At 38.9% G+C, this 23,533-nt stretch overlaps 1 protein-coding gene across 2 annotated transcripts in view; it reads right to left on the bottom strand.

Moving 5' to 3' along the window:
• Window positions 1-23,533, bottom strand: part of LOC131573411 (suppressor of tumorigenicity 7 protein homolog) — a 135,611-nt gene that overhangs the window by 4,737 nt on the left and 107,341 nt on the right. For both annotated transcript variants that reach the window (XM_058827353.1, XM_058827354.1), the window contains exons 10-14: window positions 19,369-19,441; window positions 17,708-17,810; window positions 9,385-9,535; window positions 3,436-3,528; window positions 352-491 (exon numbers count right to left, since the gene is read on the bottom strand). In XM_058827353.1, coding sequence (XP_058683336.1) covers window positions 352-491; window positions 3,436-3,528; window positions 9,385-9,535; window positions 17,708-17,810; window positions 19,369-19,441 — 560 coding nt within the window. The remainder of the gene's footprint in view (window positions 1-351; window positions 492-3,435; window positions 3,529-9,384; window positions 9,536-17,707; window positions 17,811-19,368; window positions 19,442-23,533) is intronic.

The following is a 23,533-nucleotide window of genomic DNA, read 5'->3' as shown; positions in this document are numbered from 1 at the left end:
GCATTGGAAATCACAACAGCCATTATGACTCCACACAAAATAGAGGGATTCTGCAAGCTGTTACTAGTTTATTTAGGAGATGATATATGAAAACACACTTCTCCCACTAAGCCTGTTTTCTGGCAAAATCACAAGACATCAAACCTACCAAGAGAGCCATATAAACCAGAAAATACAAATAGCTGTGTCTTACTGATTAGCAACCTTGACAGCTGTGTATGAGTCTCCCCACTCAGATATGGACTGATGCTTCTGAATATGGAGATATTTAATACCTGGCAGTATTTAGCTCAGCTTTTCCTCATTGGTGTCTTTATTTACCAGAAGGGAGCAGCAGCAGAGAATACTCACAGCTTTTGCAAAGACCCCCATAAGCTCTGGGAACTGATGTGTCAGGAGGGCGAGCATGGCTGTGAAAGAACAGAGTCCAGCAGTGAAGAGGATGAAGAAGGGAAGCTCTTTCTTGGGATAAACTGAAACCTCATGAAATGCTGTAGAAAAAGATATGAGAAGGGGAAGGCATTATACATTGAAAAAAAAAATCAAATCACAACAGCAACCAAAACCAAACCAATGTTCTTACATAGTTTAAACAACCAGAGACACACAAAGATGCTTTTGAAGTAAGAAGAGGATGGAAGGTCTGATGCATCTAAGGATATTATTGTTGTGTCTTTTGTCTCTGCCAAGTAATTCTCTCTAAAGACCTGGTTTACTGGTTTACTCTGGCGCTATGTACTTTGTCTTCCTTCCTGTGTCAGCAGCTCTGCAACAGCTAATCCCAGAAAACAGACTTAGAAATAGAACACCAATTTTTTTAATGTACATCATTAACTAATCCCACGGCTGCATGTTTGCTAATGCTGATACACAGAGAGTGCAGCAACATGTGCCCAGGAGCAGCAGTGAGCCCAACCATATGGAAGCATTGCTGCAGAGCAGCTAAAGCAGGCTGTAAAACTACAGTCTTTGTAACTGTAAATTCTGAGTGTTTTATCTGCAGAGCAAGAAAAATTATCCTAAAAGCAGGACATATATGCATGTATTTTAAAACTTGGAAATTAAATAAACAGTGAATTTTTAAGATGTTTGTTGATATACACTGATAGGACTCTGGTATAAAAAAATCCCTTGACTCTGGTATAAAAAATCCTTCACTGGACTTTGGGAAAAGCAGCACTGAGATGACTAAAAGGGTTAGAAGAGGATAATGAATATTTTACCAGAAGGATATATCCCTTAAACTTTTATGGCAGCTCAGATTCAAGGTGAAAATTCCTCTGGGTTGGCAAAAGGTTGGGTGGACTCTTACCTGTCTGTTTCACTCCTTCAGTCTATAGTTTAGAGCTATAGTCAAGATAAATGCAAACTTTGAAACATTTTTTTTCTCATATAGGACCAATCACAAGGCTTTCCATATACTCAAATTCTATGGCTATTCATATATATGAAGCATTACTCTTCCATTTTGCCTACTTTCTTTGCTTCAGTGATCAGCTCCAATCTCTGTACTTACAAACAACATAAACACAGGGTAGCATGCAGGATAACATTCATGACTTCATTCATCCAGAATGGAGTGGTTCTCAAAACCAAAAGCAGGAATTAATGAGTTTAAATTAGAATATTAAAAACTAGAAATATGTATGACTCTTAAGTCTGCTGGTTTGACCAGTTAAAAAAACAGAAGTAGGGATAGATTTTGTCCTCTTTGACTTAAAATAGAGATAAGAAATACCAGAATGTGGACTTTGTAAGTCTAGGATCTTTTGTGCTTTTCTTGCACTGCCTTTTCACACAGACTCAACTCTGCTGTTCCAGTCTGTTATCCAGTCAGGGCAAAAGTTTTGTAATTGACATTTTTAATTCAGAAAGCCTGTCCAATTGTTGTGTTCTGATATAATTCCAGTTGACTCTCCCATAAAACATGCACAATTAAAGGGTGTGGACAAGTATGCAAAACCTCTCTAACCCACCTGCATCTGTCACGGTATGCTAAACCCTTCCCTCCTCTAACCCAGGAGATTTTGCAGTGAAAGGCATTTCCCATAACTGCCTGAGCAGAACACACTGCCTGCACACGCTGTTAAAGAGTCTCACTGTTAGCTTGTAACATTTGACAAGAATGATTAGTTTTGCATCTAAAAAGAGAATGCTGAGCTATTCTGCATGACTTCCGTCATTCCTAAATCTCCTGACACTTCACCCTCCCCAGCTCAGCATCCCTCTGAGTAAAGCAAGCAGAGCACTGTGAGAGGTGTTGTTATAATTAGGATGATTATAATGGGGTGGGGAGATACTGTCAGTTGCCAAGGATTTCTGCGTAATATCAGCAAGAATGTGCTGTAAAGGAGAGACTTGCAATGAGTGGATTTTCGCTGTATTATTCTCACCTAATGTTTACTCATGTAGGCTTATAAAAAGAGGCAACACATTTTTCAGCCCAAAACAGGGAGGTTCCAAATGAAAGACTACAAAGGGTTCAAATGCCCTCAAAAATAGCCTTCCCAGCAGAAGCAGGCTTCATTTTTACTGTTCAGAACAAATTTTTCTTTATTCCTTCTGAATAAAGGAGAAAAAAGGTGAGAGAAGAATCTTCTTCCTTGGATCAACTTTCATTTGCCCCCTCTGCCCTGACCCTGCAAACTTGTGTGTGTTCCACTTGTGCTCACACAAAGTCCCACAGAGAGAACACATGTGGGAATGAGGTGTAACTGCAAGACTGGCTGCTTTGGCTCTTCCTCTGCATTCTTGTGCTTCACTGAATGCACTGCAATGAGTCTCATTAGTTTGCACTGTAACACTTCTTGAGGGCTGGATCTCTCCTTATATCTGTATCTGGGAACACTGCTGGCACTTCCCTAATACACGCCATCAACCCACATAAAATTGACAGAGATGACTTCACCTCAATCTCTTCATAGCAGTACACATGCCATAACATGAATAAAACCCTTTCTTGCTATTTAAGACTGCTTCTTGGAAAACATGACACAGCCTGTCATGAGTACTAGCTGCAGTAATGATCCAGCTGTCCTCAAGCAAGTTGGATCCTGCCTCAGAATTTAAGTAGCCAGTGCGCGTACCAAAGATTAACAAGGCCTTGACACTGTACTTTTGGTTTGATGGGATGTTAACCTAGATGAAAGATTAGTGTCTTGGCAAGAGAGAATAGGAAGAACTAACTGATTTGGATTTCCTTGGTAATCTCTCTCCCTATCTGTAAGCTGTCAAAAATAATAAATACAGTGAATTGTAATGACCTATGCTGAGAAGCTGCCTCTGGAACCGTCACAGGAGCTCCAAGGCTCACTGTCAATCTGCTTATTCTAATCCAGTGTACTCAGTCTAAAAGGCATCAAAGGAGACCAGTGCCGCAAGACTCACGTAAACAATTCTTGAGTGTCAATCATAAGAAGAAAAAGTTGAACATACACGGTAGTAGTTCTCTGTCTGCAGTTTCTGTACAAATAGGGTAAGGGTAGAAAAGATGTCCTTTTTCCAGTGGATAGGGGATCATTCTGAAAGCTGAAAAGAAAACATGGTGCATAAGTCACTGTGAGTGTGGCAGTCATACTTACGAATACTTGCAATTCTGAAAAACAAACATAGACAAAACATTTATACTTGGTTGCAAACAACATATAAATTGCTTAATGAAGTGCCAAAATAGAAATCTACATTGAGCTTTTAATCACAAAACTCCTATGTTTATTTTTATTCTTGAGACGATGTTCATGCATGTCAGTTGCCATCACATTACAAGGGCATACAAAAATGTTTGCATAATCAAAGCCCATTATACTTCCAATTCCATAGGCAAATTTACACATTTTGTCTTAGGGTTTTAGGCTGCAGAATTTTTAAATCTATGGGGAAGGAAGTGCATCTGATATAACAGGTATAGCCTACAAAAATTACCAACCAAGTCTGTAGAGTCAGACCAATACAGTCTCTGTTCATAAAAAATAATAGAAGTTTTTCCTGGTAAAAATACACTACTCTTTTTCCATCACACTCTAGCAAGCCAGGTAACACTGATGACATGAGCTCTGAGGACCAGTTTTCCAACACAGTCATGTTTTCATTTTCTATTTGGCAATCAAAGATTAATACTAAATTATTAAATCCATGTTCCTCTCATGCATTCTTTCTAAATTCAGCAGATCAAGTCAGGTTTCCAATATAAATCTTCAGGTCATGGATTAAATAATACTTAATCTTACAAATTTTTAAAATTGAAAATAATAACAGAGAGGGAGGGAAATGGATTACTAAAACTTGATGGTGCTGATGTCATAGGCCATCTGAGTGTGGTTTATGGAAACATCAGAATACTTGACTGAAATACAGCTTGCAATCAAGGCATCCTTTTCCATTATCCTATATATTATTTTCACTGTTAAAATGTCATCAGCGTGTTATTCTCACTACTCCTATGAACATCAGTCACTGAAGCAATATTTTCCCCAACAGATGTCCTAGAAGCACTGTACACTTGAGTTGTTAGGTACAGCCCACTGCCACACAATAACACTCCATTATCTCTCGCTCACAAGGCAACTTAAGAATTTGTTTAAATACACAGTCCCCCAATATTTTCAGCTGTGCACACTGCATTTGAAATTATTAGCTGTATTTTTTTGTGAAATTATATTGTTGTATCTTTTCTTGATTGCTGCTTTTAAAGCAATAGTAAAGAAGGCAGAGATCTTGAAAGATTCTAAACTAACCTGGGCTGTAATGCTCTTCCAGCATTAACTACCCCTCTCCATAGCAACCCAAAAAGCCAAGTACAAATACAATAATCCAAGCTGTGTATGATCTTAACACGCAACAAATTGAGTGTCTGTACAAAAACATATGTTGAATGATGTTCAGTGCTCATTTCTTCAAAATCCCTAACACAAGTTTTACCTTTCAATTTGACTTAATATTGAAACAGAATCAAGCCTCTTCTGCCCTACCCTAAGCCACAGTAATATTAAGATTTTAATCAAAATAAAAAGGGAGGTAAAGATGTTGTTTTTACAAAACAAGTGAAAAATGTCTGGATAGATTTTACTCAGTTTAAGCAGTCATGGTTGACATGAGATCATGGGATATTTACAGCAAAACAGCTTTATTTAGCAACGTTATCAGCCATGGAAGGAAGTGCTGTGGTTCATCTGGATCAATTTGTGTCTATGTAGGTACTTCTCTGCCTTACTCCCTACAGTATTATCTGATCCTATTTTACATGAATTGACCCAGCACAGAGGCAGTTTGCCACTCACCCACGTACTTGCTGCAAGAGCTACTGGAGCATTTGGTAACCCCTAGGTTTCTCCATGCAAACAACAGGAATTTTGACACAAGCTTAGATATTGATGTGCAAAACACTCGCTCTCAGTGAGAGACTTCTCCAGGGTCAAGCTGTTCAAGTATAAGCAATTTATTATAAGGGTAAAGAGAGGGAGAGACCCGTGTCCGCCACCAGCCTCGGCGTTCACATGGTCGGGGGGAGGGGAGAGAGCGAGGAGAGCAGGAGAGAAGAGGTTAGAGATGAGGACGGAGGGGTCAAGAGAGCATGAGAGAGATTGGGGAGAACTAGGGAGGTTTAGGAGAGAGGAGGAGGACAAGAGAGGGGTAAGAGGGGGAAAAACCAAGAGGGTAAGAGTAAGAGAGGGAAAAACAAGAGTGAGAGGGTAGGGAAAAACAAGAGGGTAAGAGAGGGAAAAACTAAGAGGGTAAGAGTAGGGAAAACAAGAGGGGTAGGAGCAGGGAGGAAGTAAGAGCACAAAGTTCTTGTTACAATACATCATATGCTTTCCTATAGTGAATATTCTAATTCCCAGTAACCAATCACTACGAGATACACCCACTAAAGAATTTACATACAGCCTATGAGAATTACTACATTAACATACAGCGTTGCATTTTAAACTCTAAAAGCTTTACAAATTCTTCCCTTGCTTCTTGACCTTTGGATTCTCTATCAGCAGAAGGACATTGTTTCATCAACAGGGATTCTCCTTTAGCTGGCTAGGCTATTGTTCTTTGGTTATATAGTAACTAGTACTCAGCATCATGACTCAAAGCAGGCTTTAATTTCTACTTCGATTCTAGGCTTCATATTTTCAGAATCTTCTGCCAAACAATCACATTCATAAGGTTTCCCTGTTTCATCCTCCCCAACATTTAGAAACCAATCGTGACAAAACATCACGCCAGACACTTTTGAAACCTGGTTACACTTGAAACTACAGACTTCCTGCACAGAGAACCTGGCCCAAATGCAGTGGTGGCACTTGGGCTTTTATAGTTTTACTATGAATAAAATACCTACAAACACGTAGAAAGAAAGAGGGCAATTGACCATGTATTATATGTAGACGGTTAAAACTAATATTTAATTACATTTAACTTCCCTGGCATGTCTTCACTGGTTTTCACTTAGTTATGCAGAGATGCCAAGATATAGACCAAACATTACGATTACCACACTAGACACTGTGAAACCATTAGAACCCTTGGTTGTCTGCATGTCTGAGCAAAATTTGAACAAAAATTTTGAGGACTTGTGCACTGTTTGTATTTTTCTGAAATCACTGTACAAAATGAATTAGGGATTTTTCTGCAGAAGTTATGCAATGATATTCATTTACATCTTTACAGGCTATTAGACAGCTATTAGCTAATAAATTAAGTGTTCAGATTGCTGAATGTGGCAATAATAAGAAGGGGAATGTAGCTAGATGAGAATTCCCTATGTTGCCATCAGGCACAGATGACTCGCAGGAGGACTGCAGACTCCTGTGCCAAAACCTGGTCCTGGTACAAAGCTCTTTAGGGGCTCCCCAGCCTGACAAAGTAAATGAAGGTCTGTTCAGGATTCCCTGCAAAATACTGCTTTACTGATGGAATAATGAGCCCTGAGCTAAAGGACTTCTGCAATAATCCAGAAGAGAAGGAACACTGCGTAAAAAGCAAATCACTGAAAATAAGCCATTAGGAATGAACCTATGACAGAGAAAATAATAGACTGGGAGAAATAATGGGAGAAGAGCTAGCAGATGTGACAGAGAACAATGCAGCACAGCAAACCCCAGGCAGCACTGGTATGGATTACTGAGCAAGGTGTTCTCTACACCTAGAAACAAAACCAGTGCATCCTCAGGGAGCCTACATTGCAAATTAGGCAAGTTCAGGTCATTTCATACTGTAATTGAGACAGTAAATCACTTTTACACTGGAGGTATTAAGTGCATTTCTATAGGGATTATAATAGCAACAAAATATCTTTTCTATCAAAGCTAAATGAAGAAAAAAATGATGAAACACACACACAATAAAAAAATGGTATAATAACATATAGAGAGGATGAAAAAGAACAGAATAAAGCAGAGCAGAAACAGGGAACTAGATTACATAAAGGAAAAACTGCATCAGAAAATAGGCCAACAAAGGCTGATTTTAAATTGTACTTTTAAATTCTCTGAAACTTGGTAGAAAAACACATCACAAAGACAGGATAAAACATATTAGAAGATTTGGAAGTCATATACTCCAACCTCCCACTCAAAGCAGGGTCATTTCCAAGTTAGGTTGGATTGCCCAGAACTAAGTCAAGCTGAGCACTGAATATCTCTGGGGCTGGAGACCCCACAGATCCCTCTCACTATGAAAATATGTTTCTTAGGTCTGGATTAAATTTATCTGGTTTGAACTTGTGTGTATTGCTTCTTGTCTTTATTCTGGGCCATTCTGTGAAGACTGTGACTCTGTCTTCCATATCATCTCTCTATTGGGTGGTGGAAGACAGTAATTGGATCATCTCTTTGTAGCTTTTCTCTAAAAAATTCTTTTTCTGTTTCTCTGTTCTGTTGCATCTCTTCTGTATTTTTCTTTTTATTCTTGGATTTTTCAGCCTCCTTTGGACTGAATTCTTTTGGGATCCTCCCTCGTGGGGAGCCCTGCTTATCTCAGTTCTTATGATTCGAAGAAAACTCCCGAGCTCATTAGAATCTTGTTTCTCGTGTTTATTAAAAGGTCATCACAAAACTTGACAGGTCTCTCCAGGCTGGCTACACAAGGTTAATCTTTGTAATCTGGTACATTTCTTTCTTCTGATGGTACAAACAAGGCCTTGTGGCACACTTCATGTCTGATGCACAAAATGGCCCCAAAATATGCAGTTCTTTTATCTTTATACCTATTTTTACTCAATTAACAATAGACACGTATATTATTTTTCTTAATGACCCAATGACCCGTCACCTCTGTGATGCACTGCGGCATTCTCTGTCCAATCACTTACTACTACCCAAAAAACTCTAGGAGAAGAACATGAAGAAGAAAGAAGAAGGGACAAGAGACAGCACCCTAAATCCTCCATCTTGTCTCCTGTTCTCTAAACTAACTTTTTCACCCAGTGATTTAAAAAAACTTTCTAATCTACACACTTACACTTTTAGCTTTTTCCCTCTAACTTCAATATTTGTTTTCATGTATCACCATGAAAATGTGCTCATGAATTTCATATTATATGAAATTCAGTGTTTTTCTGGATCTTATAACTAAGTATCAAGGGCACTAATTCAACTAAGAAACAAGGGCACACACTCTGTATTCCAGACTCCAACACTCTTCACCCACCTTAAGGTTTCTCCAAGTTGAACAAAACCAGCTTCCTCAGCATTTTGTCCATATTCCTTTGTCCACAGATTCCAGTTCCCTATGCATCCCAGTAACCCTTCATTGAATTCACTCCAGTTTGTCAGTTGAAAAAAATCCATAATAAAATACAGTATTGCTTTATACTACACATTAATATATACCTCTCTATAAGGCACACTCATCAGTTCCAAATATCAAAGCATTCACAGAATCACAAAGTGGTGTGGGTTGGAAGTGATCTTTAAGATAATCTAGTTCCAACTCCACTGCCATGAACAGGGACACCTTTCACCAGACCAAGCTGCTGGAAGCCCCACGCAACCTGGTCTTGAACACTTGGAGGGATCGCACATCCACAGCTTCACTGGGCAACCTGTTCCAGTGCCTCACCATCCCTATTGCAAAATATTTTTTGTTTATGTCCAATCTGAATATACTCTCACTTTGAAACTATTCATTCAAATAATGACAAATCTCTACAATCCTGGAATGAAATAAGTTAATAATTTATCTCCTTATCCATGAACAAGAAAATACGTCTCAAAGAAGTTGGGAAATTTTGTTCAGTATTACACAGCAAACACAATACTCATTATTTTACTCATTAAATGGTTTGTGTTTTCAGTTCAAATTTCAAATATTTCAACTGACAAAAACTATTACTTTTTTCATGACATTCAATAAAAATATTTGATTAGCTCCTTTGTAAGAAAAAGGATTACTTACTGCCTTCCCATGTACAGTGTAAGAGGTTCAATGCCCCCTCTACTCTTTTCCAGTGTTGAAGATGAAAGAAAGCATATGCTATTGCTTCACTGTCCCCTCTCTTCAGAATATGTTCAGGGGGCAGAATTAGGCTTTTCATTTCTAGTAGGTACTGAAAAAAAAACAGAGCACAATTATTGCAGAGGTAATGCAAAACATAGAAAGCTGACTGCAATTCTGTAATGCACACTGGAAGGTCTATTTCCCTAAAGTACTTTTTCTCATAAGGTTTCATCAAATGTGTAACATCACCAGCTTGAAGACAACTACTGAATTATTCCCAAACACTAAGATATGCTGTCAGATGCTTTACAGCAGTAGTATGGGGACTACAGAGACATTTAAAACTAAACATCTCTTTTATTGAAGGAGATGAAAAAAAGGGCTCAAAGCAGAAAATGGAATTTAATTAAAAGAGCTTTTTAATTAAAAATGTTTATAATAAAATGAAGAAGACTTTAAGCATTTTGATGCACAAAGTCTTTCTATAAGGAAACATATAGCACTCATAGTTTGCACACAGGTTGCTGCATTTACTGCACTGCCATTAACTGGTTGTGAGGTTTATGAATATGCAAGCTTGGCAGCCAACAAAGTAGCTAAGAACAAGTTACAAAGTAAAAATATTACATAATTTAACAACCGCCTCATTTCCCAGGATGGGATGGGGGTAAAAGTATAAGACCTTTAAACTTGCTACTAGAAATAGCTGTTGAATGTATCATTAAAATGAAAAGTACCACTGACTGAACACACAAGCAATTTTCACAGAAAATTTCCTGGTAACTGGCTCCCCCCACCCAGCAGAAGCAGATGAAACACACAGAGGGTTCATGACACAGGAAAAGACAGATGATTCAAGCAGGTGATTTTTCCTCCCTCCTCAATCCATGAGCTAGACTAACAGTTAACTAGACAGACAACTAACAGCAGCTCAGCAGATATCACTGGTGTTACTGCATTCCAGCTAGTGGAGGGGGAAGAAACAGCAGAGGGTAAAGATGGCATCCTTTACAGGAGAAGGAGTAACAGACAGAAAACAAGTTGCTGAATCAGGTCCTGTCAGCTCTCCTGAGGAGTGTAACATTTCCCAGCTGTGTGCTGACTGCTCACCACAGCACAGGGAAGCTGTCGCTCTCTTCCAGGATGCCCAAGATCAAATGTTCTCCCCACCAGACTGTTCAAGCCAACACAAAATGCAGCAGGTGAGCCAGGCCCTAGCATGAGGCTGGGAAAGGAAAGGTATGGGTGATCACTGGCAATGAAGGAGGGAGTGCACAGCCCCTCCATTTCACCCTGTGCTACAGCCCGGTCTGGAAGGAGGAGACCGCAGGACCTAGGGACTGACAACTTCCCAGAGCAGGCACCTGGGAGGAGAAAGGGAGGCATGGGTGGTGTCAGCCTTGCACAACCCATGATAAATGCTGACTTTTGTGAACAGGATGTGCTGATGCAGAAACGAAGGCAAAAGAAAGGAATGAGGACTGGAAGTCAGCCTTGTGGAAAGGAAAAGGACAGAGGGAAATGAGCACCAATGAGGATGTCCTAGAGCATGTCACCCCTTTGTCTTAAAGAGTTGTCAAGCAGGTAAAAGATTTGGAGAGCTCATGATCAAAACACAGAACTGTCAATCCTGGAGAATAAATAAACACCTCAAAGAGAAATCACATTTCTGACATGGGTCACTATTAAAGGAGGAAAAACTGAATTAGCAGTGGGAGTAGTTGACTGTGATACCTGGATTTTCTCTAAAGCCTTTCAGAAAAATCTGAGAGAGTTGCAGAGCAGGTGGATTAATGGAGGAAGTTGCAATTTAGTAGGCAATCCAGGGAATTAAGGATGATAGAACAGAAAAAAGAGCTGACAAGAGGGAGGGAGCTGTCAGGCTTACATGGATACAGCAAACATTCACTGCCCTAATGAATGCCTCACCCTTTTAAAAACACATATCTGTTGAGCAGAATGGAATACAGCTGCAAGAGCTGCAGGTTTCTACTTGTCTTATTAATTTAGAACATTAAACTCTTATCTCCATATTTTCTGCAAAATTAAATGAGAAAATAAATTCTCAATATTCAAATGTTCCAAGCAAAGGAAAAATCATCAAGAAACCCAATGACATGTCACTATTAGTAGGGACAGAAAAACCAGGAAGGAATGTTGTATTTCTAGGAGCATTAAAAGTAAATGTGTTATTTTGATTCTTATGTATTGCTTGTTATCAGCAATTAAAAAGAAACCAAGAGGAAATACCAGATGGAAGGATATATATATATATATATCTTGACACTTGCAATCAAGCTTAGTCCTCACTCAGTTAAGTTGACTTTTCAGTCTGCATTTTTCTCAGTTTCAGAAAGAAATTATTTTTAGAAGTGCCTCAGATGAAAAATGTGAAACCCTCCTCCCTTGTTACTGTATCACAGCTACCTTCCCAAACAAAAATCCATAACCTGCATTGGTGATACTCAATAAGACTCGCACACAAAGTTGATAGGTGGCTCAAGACTCATTTGTGACTCATAGATGTTTTTATTTTATGCATAAATGTCAGCCACACCTCTTGGGCATATGAACTGTCAATTAATTTATTCTGGAAGCATTTCCAGCAGGAACACTGACTGTTCACAGCCCCAGAGAGACCCTGTCTGGAACACTTTGTACAGTTCTCATCAGGCACTTCCCAAAACAAAGAAGATTAAATTTCTCAAGTACACCAAGAAATGGTTTTTGGAGATGGTACCTGAAGGCCTCCATCTACTTAAGTTCTCTAAACATCAGTAAAGGGTACCAAAAAGCTGCCTAGACGTAAGTAGGGCTTGATTATTATGGAAGGATAGATATGACTGTCCATGAAAATTAGGATGGTCTTGATGTCCTAGAATATCATATCCATTGGTGCACTGCAGTATTTTCAAGGAGACTTCAGGAGCCCAGAGGGCATTTGAGTTCCTGGAGGTTTTGCTGGCAGGGCTCAGGGAGACAGCCAAGGGCAGCCCTCTTTTTGGTAACTACAGGCTACTGGTCGGGTCTTTCAGAGGCAGGACTGAGCCCCAGCAATCTGCTGGGTTTCTAGCAGATTGTCTGTGAAACCAACACAGTCCCCCTAAAACATTTTGTATTGAACCAGCAGACAAATTCCAATCAAATGAACTAAATAATAAAAAAATTAAAATCTTTCCCTAAAAACCATCCAATGAGCTGTAGTCATCATGCTGCCCATATAATGCGTGAACTACAGTCCTGATGATCTTCTGCATGCAACAAACATCTTCGGCTCTTGGGAAAAATCAGTCAAAGACATCTGACTGTAGTTTCCAAGAGGCTGCTGCTGCACTTGATCAAAGGCTAGACAGGTGCACTGTACTCTTGAGCCACCAAAGGCTTCAGGTGGGAATCTGACTACTCATATCTCAAAATTTCCAAAGGCCTTATTCCAGAGCACAGCCCTTGTTGTCACAGAACTAACAGGGACACAAAATCCAGTCATAACACTAAAATTCATACTAGTAACCTACATCTGTTGACAGACTCCCTATTAACTCTAACCCCTGATACACTGGCATCCACCCAGACTGAATCACAACCTTCACAATTTAAGTGACAATTTACTTTATCAGTCCTTTGAACACACAGGGAAGAGGGGACCCCTCTGTCATCCTGACAGAACTCTGAACCCAAGCATGATTCCACTTCAGAGGGAGAATCAAAAAACAGGCTAAATAAGAAACCTAGCTAAGAGCTAGGCATTCATGGAGGAAATCTAGATGGTAAGACCAACACATCTCCAACTGCATTTGTTTTTCAGGAACAAATGAAGAAGTTTAACTAGAACAAGAAATAAAACGCCATCACCATCTGGGCTTATCATGTTCCTTCAAAAAATGAGCCAGCTCAGAAACAAACAGCCAGAATGATCTCTTCATTCTTGTGGCCAGTTGCAGGACTTCTTGAGCACTGGAACAGGCTCCCCAGGAAAGTGGTCACAGCACCAAGCCTGACAGAATAAGCTTTTGGTATCTTATGTCACATGGTATCTTGGGAATGGCGCTGGGCAGGGCCAGGAGTTGGACATGATGATCCTTGTGGGTCCCTTCCAACCCTGGCATTTTCTTGGATTTGATGATTCTATGACCCATCCTCAATAAAGTTAGAAGGAAATACTGGAATTGCACAATGATTTCTGCCACCATGAGGTAACTCAATTAGCCCTTTGTCACTGCGGGCTCGGATTACTTTTTTGGGTTGTCCTTTTTTAGCTTTGCCTGATCTCTCTCTTCTCAACCTCTAATCTAACCTTTTCTTTTGTCAAATACCTATGTTTAGGAGTTACAAATGTAACAGTAGTTTTCATGTACCTTTACAGAGGGCTTCTGGGCCAGGTACACACCGCTGTGATAGATGCAGCTCAGCTACAGCCAGTCTGTACACATACAGGAAAGTGTTTTAATGAGCATGTTGAGAATGACAATGCACCTTGCACACATGAAGTGCAACAGGGTGGAATTTATACTTCTCTTGCTTAACTCAATCGAGTATACATTATCTATTTCACAATATTGACAGCTCTTTGGCTCCTAATTATCTCCTGCTGGGAGTGCTTTTAGCATTCCACATTACTTCAGTGACCTTTTATAAAATAAATCAACCTAACTCAGGCAGGTTTCCTTTTTTTCCTCAATCGTGCAATTTGACTCTGAAATTACAGGTCAGGTTGCAAACAGGCAACAGTCACTCCTGCACCTGTGACAACATCCTTCCAGGCCAGAATATGAGAATTTAACATTGTCTGAACAGGAACTCTCCTCCTCCCAGTGGGATGAACAGCATAAGCTTAAGAAAGTTCCAAAATACTGGTTTCTACATGCCCAGGGAGGCCACTTTTAGATCACCTTTCAAATTCTCACTGAATTGATGTTAATTAAGAAGTTTGGCCTTTCTGCTGGAAATACAGCAACAAATGACTGTCTCACTGAAGAGTTAAAAACTCTCTGAAACATATCTCACATAGTTTCTCTGTAATATCATGGGGTGTGTGGAACAGATTAATTTCCCATCTGGTCTATGAATTTGTTTGCATTATTTGTTTCTATTAGCAACTACAACTTACTAGAAACCACACAAGCATACGGACAGACACAGTTCTTACCAAGAAAATCAAAATAAATAAGAAAAAAATGAGAAGGGATGCAACAGAGAACAGATGAATCTTTTGAAAGTGTTTAAGTCAATGGTTTATGACATCCTTTTAAGAGACCGTTTATGGACAAAATTATTATTTCTTAAAGCAGTATCAATATTTAAGTTGTCTGACTGAAATGCAGCATACTTCAGCAGAGACTCTCTTCAACTCAGCTCCTGGCTTACATACAAACCCATACAACTGTGCGCAGGACATACTTTTGACTCACTTCTAACAATCAGATATATGGACCATGATCTGTTTACTCTTTAATGAATACCTTTAGTCTCACACATCACAGAAAGGATGGGGATGCTTTTCAGGAGGAGTTTGAATGAAGGGAAAGAACTCTGCAAATCAGTTCAGGAAGGGTGTTCCACAACTGAGAAATGTCCAAGAGACAGCTGTGGTAGCTTATCAGCATTAGTTTTTTCTAGTCCTGTTACATACAAGTAGGGAAGCCCCAAACACATATATAAATAATATTGATGAAATCATGTCTGAGTATACATATACCTTTTCCCCCAACTACTCCACAAATTATGTACTCTTCCTGATACCCCTTCCTCTGGAATTACAGCTTCAGTGGAAACACAACCCTCTCTGTTTAACTCCTAAATTTTTGTGCAGTATGTTAAATAATTTGTCACATTTTTAGTTTATTTGTTCCTCACTCTGAATAAAAGACTCATTAACATTTAAATCCTAGAGAAGCTCTGAACACACGTTAGTTTTGTGGCCCTGTAAGATTTTTTTGTGATGCTGCTTGCTAAAACTTATCCTCATTTCATTAAAAACAAATGGGATATGACTTCAATAACAACTGAGTGGAAACTGAGGTGTAATATCCACACAGTAAAACTGTGTAAAACTGTAACCAAAATGAACTTTCACACCTTAATATCCTTTAGCTAATAGCAGCAGGAATGAGTGTGAAATCAGCACTGCTGTATAACTGTTTTAGGCTATTCTGGTTTAAAGTTAAAATGTGAACTATAAAAACCTCTGGAGTCTGCTCCTATTACTACCTTGTCATCCTGGTAATTTATGTTTCACAAAGGTTTTCAATTTCAGAGTGTCAGACTTTGAAAAAATAGAGGGAATAAATTAACAATATGAATTTAAGGAGGAAGAGGACTGGAATTTCTTTAAACCAAAAGTAGAGAAAATAATATAGAACCCGCATTTCACACACAGGCATACTTGTGAGAGGAAATTTGGCCTCTTATTGAACAGCCACCTAACCAGAAGCTGCCTAAAAAGAAGGAGGTGATAAAGGATGAATGAAAGTACTGATCTACAAGAAAAGCAGGATTTTGGAGGTCTGGAAGTGCAGAGATTATGGAGCAAATGCCACAACTTACAGTAAAGTGGATTTTGAAGAGGAGGCCAAACCAAAGAACATCAAGGTCTTAAGTAGAAATAGAAACAGAAAAAGCAAAAAGGTAGTAAATGAAGATTTGATCTCAGTTTTATGGCAGCACAGAGCCTGGAGACAATAGCAGGATGGACATTAGGAGCATGCAAAGAAGTAGAGGCCAGTGCACTATCTCTGTCTCTGAACAGTGAATAAACCAGTCCCAGAAACAGTCTAACAGTCCCAGAAACAGACCTAAGGCAAAAGATCCCCACTCAGGTAACTGATGAAAGACATAAATGCAAAGCCATTAATTTATAGGGGATGGAAACACTGTGTGTTAATATGGGAACGTTAGTATGCAAATTGCTAAAAGTGATTGTAATGGAAACATTTATCAGTAGCATGGAGATAAGTGAGGAAAATGGAACAGGCTCCCAAGGATTGCACATGACAGGCTAAACTGGTACTTTTCCTTGGCAAGATCTCCAACTGGGTTTCATTAAAACATGAAGGTTCACCCAGAGAGTTAAACTGGCAGCTGGGCAGAAGAGAAATACCAGTGGTTGTGCTGTTGCAAGAGCCATTGGGATGGAAGAAAGTAAACAGGGAAGGCCTGGAATCAAGCTTTATATTATATTTTCCTTTTATAGTAGGGCACATAAATAGAAGCTCAGCTAATATTACAAAAGGGCTCATTCACACCTAAACTTTGTTGTCTAAAAATCAGGCCTTTACTGGAAAAGAGTTACTCCTTTCATAGTCAATGTAGAAACATTGAGGAGGAAAAGTGTGTCTAAAGATGTCCAAGACAGTTCATTCTTTCCAGTGCCTGTAGAGGAAGTCTAGATGATTTTATTAAGCAAACAGTGTAACTTTCAGACAGCTACACCATGCTATTTAGTGGCTGGATTAAGAGACAAAGATCACAGAGAAAACATTTAATTCCTGCAATACAAGAGAATTAACTTTCTGCAATCCATGTATACACATGGAAGAGGGTTTGGGTTTATCTTGACCAGACCTGGTATTCAAGTGTACCTAATAAATAGGATCTCTCTATTAACACATCCCAGTTTTCTGCTGCCTACTTTCAAAGAGCAATGCTAGCCTAAAGGTTTGTGGGGTGAAGTTCAGAGGCCAAAAAGGTCCAATTACCAAAAAACATCTGCCTTTAGCCTTCGGCAACCTCTCAGCAACTTTCTTACTGCTGAGATACAAACCTCAGAGAGCAGGTATGGGAATTAGAACACAAATCAATTTTTTTTTACTTTTCAGTTCTCAGCAATTCTTCATCTCTGAGCTTTGCACTCTCAGAACTTAATGACAGGTTGCTGCATAAGGAATTACTAATGCAACTTATATGAAGCACACCATGAAATCCAAAGGTAAGTTCTTTTGTACAGCATGCCAAAACCATTTTCTTACATATAATCATCGAAACAAATAAAATATGCTACTTTGAACTAGAAGATCTTTAATGACTATTTTGCAAATAATAATGTATCTTTATGCATGATCTGCCTGCAACACAGCATTTGGTGAAATCCATGTCAGCTAAAATTTCAAGCTGCACAGTCCTGAATGTGACATCGCAAATGAAAAAACTGTGCATACTATCAGTTTTTTTCCCCTTCCATTGCTTGCTCTCTTTTCCACAACATCACTCCTTTATTCAAACACAAAAATCAGGAGTTATATCCTCAGCAGTGTTAGTGCTACAATAATGTTTTCTCAATACTCACTTTTGGCACATGTGGATTAAATTCTACTGCTCTGTGTATAGCTTCTACTGCATTCATCTCTGCAGTACTCAGCCCTCGCCTTGAGGCAGCCTCTGGAGAAAATCTACAAAAGCAAAGAAACAAACAACATTAGGTCAGAAATGCTAGTAAGAAAAAGTTAGAAAAGGAATCTAGAACATGGGCCCATGTAACCAAACTGAGTAATTTTCCTATGCTCTCCAAACTTCCATAGCAAGTGGAATCTCTGAGTGATCTATTGCATCAAGGCCAATAAAAATCCAGCAGAAGCGGAAAGCATGTTTGTATCTAATCATGGCAGAAAGTCAGTTCAAACAGTCCCTTCTCTGTCACTAATCTAAATTTGCTCTAGGTACCTTGCTAGGGGCATATTCAAGGCTAATATTGCAGGAAAAAAAAAAAAAAGGAAAGAAAAGGAAAAATAACAAGACCAAAAAAACCCCCAAAAAACCAATGCCAAATTATTGTTGGAGGGTTTCTATTAAAAAGAGGTTTGGGGAAGTTTTAGGAAGGTTCCCAACCCAATGCCCCTGGGTCAGGTTGAGATGGAAGCACGATGCAGCAGCAGTAGCAGGTGGTCTACTGGCTGCAGCACCATTGAGGGTAGCATGCCCAAACTGTGGGCAAATCATCTGCCCCAGTGAATAAAAAACCAGACCATGCAATCTCTTTCTCACCTCACACCCCACGGCTAACTCCAGAGCTGTACTTGGCAGGCAGACACCACAGGGAAAGCTGTGACAACCTTAGCCCTGCCCTCCCAAGCTGGAGTCGCTGTGTAGGGAGGAAAGATGTTGCAGTAGGTACTGGCGATCTACAGGATAAAAAGAATGAAAGAAAATTACTTAGATCTTGATGTGTACATACACTTTAAAAGCAAAAACTGTCAGGATGTCAGTCAAGAAAATGGCTTTCCACTCCACTTGCTTTTCAACTTTAGGGGGCATTCGACCCTCAGGTGCACAGACACAACTCTGCCTGGGATTTGTGTGAAGGCATCTGAGAGCAGAACGGGGATTTTTGAGCTCCATCTCACAAGGAGCTGAGCACCCTTTCAGACTGGGCCAGTGCTCTCAAGTCCACAGGCATCAAAGAGATGTGCTCAGCACCTTGGAAGGTTGAGACCCAAGAGAAAAACATAAAAGGAATGAACAGATATTTGTGTCTCTAAAAATATGAACGTCATCTACCTCTCAGAATCCCTGACATAATAATGCTAAATCTACCTGCTGCTATTTAGTCTGCTGACAGTACTTGTAAAAAGACATTGTTACCAGTGCATCCACATTTAGTTGTTACCTTTTTGTGCTCAGGTTTACACAAAGTTGAAGAGCTTCAGCCACACAACCCTTTTCTGTTGCATCTTCACTATACTATCTAGGAAGCCAAAGCTCACCCAGACAGTATATATAAAACTGAAACAAGAACTTAATTTATGCTATTTCTCTTCTTTTCTTCTTCCTTAGTATCTCAAGTGCAATGTTTGATCACTACAATTTTTTTATATATAAGGTAATTTTATCAATGTACCGCAGGTCTTAATTTTCCTGCTAAATCAGCAGATTGTTAGGGTGTGGGCTCAGCTAAGAAAAGTCTTACATTAGATCAGGAATTTCGCTGGACAGTGGTTCTTAAGCACTTACTTGTCAGAGACAGCTCTGGCTTTGAGCAATGCAGCTGTGTAACATATTGTTGCTGATTTTGGTAAACTTATATCTGTTGAAAAGAAAGGAAAAAAGTAAACATTTGAAAACTTAAAAGCATGCAGAAAGAAAAGTGTTTGATACTTATGAGTAAGCATGACATACAAAAAATTAGTATGTGAACTCAGAATACTTTCTCATCTTGGGACTTACTCTGCCACATCACATGGATTTTTAAATTTTCACCTGATATACAGGCTTTAAAATGTGTGTTAATGACCTCTGGAATTGCTATTTAAACAGCAACTAGTTTCATTAGAGGACTAATTCAAAGAGTGACATGATAGAGACATAATGAAAGAATTTGTTACTTCATATAGAAATGTATAGATAACTTGGAATACCTGAATTTTACCATAGTTTATAAAATATTTAAGTAATAGGTAAGGGCTATCTTACTCTTCATGTTTTCACTGAGAAGCAGTTGTCTAATATGAGTATGTGGCAGCTATACAAGTTAAGACAGCTATTCAAGTAATAACGAATTTGATTTGCAACCAACCAACCAGTAGATTGATTGAAATTAAAGATCAACAGTAAAATAAGGTGTTTTGCCTCTTAAGAAAATATTGGATCAAAACACACATTCACCAGACACTCTCAGGCCATTTTATCCTGTTCCAGAGACACGCAGGAACCATAAACCCAGCTTAACCCATTAGTTAATTTATAAGTGTTTTCTACCAGCAAATTGGCACAATGCATTCAAAAGGTAGAGAGAAATGCTGTTTAACAGACTTGAGTGATATACTTGTTCTCACTGTTACAGAGAATTCACTTCCACATTTTTAAACTCATGATGTGACCCCTGGAGATGTCCTGCGCAGGACTAAGAGTTGAACTTGATGATCCTTGTGGGTCCCTTCCAACTCAGCTTATTCTGTGATTCTGTGATCTACCCAGCAGTCACATATTGAGACTGAAATATTCTAGAATTAAAAATTTAAAGACTACAGCTACATGAAAAAACCCCAAACCACAACAAACCAAACCCACTAAAGGCTGGATTCTGGAAACCCTTCTGTACATGCTGATAATTTCCTATAGGGAACAGAAAACACAGCACAGCAAAACACAAGGCACTGAAGTAGGTCCACTGTAGAAGTGAGGAGCAGCTGATTTGACTGTTGCTCTAAGAAACTCTCTGTCCCTTGGTTTGTCATTAAACTTGATTAGAAAAAAAAAATTATCATAACTTGGTTACTTTAGGATTAACAGACACTTTTTATTCCCTGAACTCATGTGCCTAGCAAGATAAGGCTCCAGAAGGGAGTTAAATAGGACAAGCAAGTCATATCTCAGCAGTCACCATCCTTCTCTTATTAATAACCAAGCAACCAGGCATAATGTTATTCTATGAGACAGAAAATATTGCCAGAACAACTGAAACACTTTGAAATGGCTACCTGTTAAATCATATAATCTTTTTATGCACTTGTACTTCAAGCATGAGATGCACAGATCCTGCTGGATGTTTCCTTATAATATATTGCAGCTATAATTTCACTGGAGTATGCAGCTGTAGTGACTAAAGTAATTAAAATCAACAGCATGCTGAGCAGTTTGGATGACAGATATGTTAATTACTCCACTAATAGAAGACAGCTACAGACACAGGCATGAACAGACCTTCAAGGACAGGAAGAGAAAATATTTCTGAACACATCCAGTAATCCTCTTTATACCAAGTTATCAGGAGTTACAAGTTATTTCCAGTAAAAATAAATGCCTTTTAAATACATTAAAACAAAATACAGTATCACAAAACACTTTCTTCTAGTAGACAATAAGTGTTCCTGAGTTGGAAACATCTGTGCATATAGATTGCAAGATGATTCACAGTGAACAGCTGGCATCTGCAAGGAAGAGGAATGTGGTGAGATGAGCTAAGGCTCAGATACACCATGTGAGTCCTTTCTGCAAATGAAATGAGATTTCTCAGAGAATGTTGTGTTTGCATCTGATCACCCATGGTCAAGAACAACAAAAGCAAACAGAAGGACTGGACTGTTTTTGTATCAAACCGAATGAAATAAAGACAGAGAGAAGATCCAACTGTTTCCTATGCAGACCCACACAGAACACCAGGAGAGAAGGATTGCTTAAGTAAAGGACAACATTGGCACAAGAATAAAGAGTTCAGAATTAAATTTAGGCCACAGATTAAAAGGAAGTTTCTGTGAAATGAACATTTGAGGGAGATTTCCAGATAGCACAGTGGGGCAGAACCAACTAATTCTACGATGGAGCTTGCTCAGCTCATGGAATGGCAGCATCATGCAGGGAATGCAACAGCAGGGGCCCTGATTCACCCAGAAGGCTTCTTCCAGTACTATGCTCCTGGAGAGCAATCAGCATTTGTATGAGGATAATACCTATAGACCCCTAGCAATGGAAGAAATAGATAAAAATGTTTATCACAGAATCACAAAGTGGTTGGAATTGGAAGTGAGCTCAGGACATCATCTAGTCCAACTGAGTCAACCCTAATAGGTCCATGCCAGCTTACTTTCAAAAGTGTTTTTCTTTTTGTTTAATACTTTTGTTTAAGTATTTGGTCCTGCTATATGCTGGTCTATGACTACGATACTTTTAAATCTTCATATAATTTTGGCTTCATCTCCAAAACTGCACCCTGATATTTTAGAGAGAGGTATAAACAAGTATGTCTGGTAACAACTTGAATTTAGCAAGAGAATCGTATCCAAACCAGCCCTAGGAGATATGTACTCTGTCAGGAACCAAAGCAAAGTTTTAATAAATGACTGTGTCCAGCTCTGTGAGCCATCTGGCAAAATATCTTCACATACACTGTTTCCCACCCTCCTGTGATTTCTTGGGGAGCTCCCACAATGTGCTGAAAGATGTGACTGCTATTCTGCTGTCAAATCCATAAGAACATTTTTGTCTAATAGAAACTGATGTGTCAATCTAGAAAAGGCTCTCCTTCTTTCCTATTGCTTATATAATTAAACAGAATACAAAAATCTAGACTAAATTTATTAGCATTTTCTTTCAGTAAGCCCCAGTCATGTATGGTGAGGGTTGGGAAAGTGTATTCTTACTATTAATTTGCTTCTTTAGCAGTTGCTTATGAGACTGAACCAATGGAAAGATGCTATGGATATGCAGAGTATGCCATGTATTATCTAAAATGGTCACAGGATCTATTGTTCTTATCAATAGCAACTAAACCAAGAAGTTATGAATCTGGATACAGAATGATGGAACATTCCCTACTAAGTCAGCAGAAGGCTCTAAACATGAAGAGACAGGCATGTTGCAATTGCTTTAGTCATTAATAAATGCAAAAATATAAGTCACTATTCACAAAGTATTCCCTATTTTGCACAGGTGGTAGGAAGAACTCCTTATCGATTGAAAGCACTCTAGCAAATAAATATGTGCAGGCTGGATCAGTGATGACAGAATAGAGATGCAGTCATCTATAAAGACACAAGCATTTAGAAAGGAAGTGAATTAAGCTGATACAAATGGTTAAAAACAAGAGTAGTGTGATGGAAATCATTAAAGAAAAGTATGAGCTGAACAGCAGGGGAAAAATACTATGAGAAACATTTAATATCCCATTAGAACACTGATCCCATTTTCCCACAAAATGTAGTAGAAAACATGCTGGAGGGAGCACAACTATGCTTATGAAAACCAGTTCCGACTCTCTGTACTTTTGGCATTCTTTCTCAGTAGAGGGAAACACCCCAGTCAAACATACATAACCACCATGTTAGAATGGGAAAACCATTGCAGCACATACAAGGAGTCTTTATTTTGCCATGACCACAACTAAAACTTACACTCTTCAGATATGGAAAGATATACAACTGCTGATTTTAAACATTTCATATGCCACTCTTGTTGACATGCCTATCAGTGACCAAGCAAGTGTCAGCCACTATAACTTGACTGAGTTCAATCCTAAATGCCTGTAGGGGGGAAGGAATAATTTCTGCCAAATTAAGTTGAAGAGAGCAAGACTAGTACAGATACTTTATATTTCTTGTGCTTTCGCACAAATAGGAAAAAACAAAAAATGCCCTAGAATCATACGTCAAAAAAAAGAAACCAGATGGTATGAACAGACACA

Source organism: Poecile atricapillus, chromosome Z (assembly GCF_030490865.1).
Source record: "Poecile atricapillus isolate bPoeAtr1 chromosome Z, bPoeAtr1.hap1, whole genome shotgun sequence".
Lineage (NCBI taxonomy): Eukaryota > Metazoa > Chordata > Aves > Passeriformes > Paridae > Poecile > Poecile atricapillus.
This window is presented reverse-complemented; position numbering and strand designations above follow the sequence as displayed.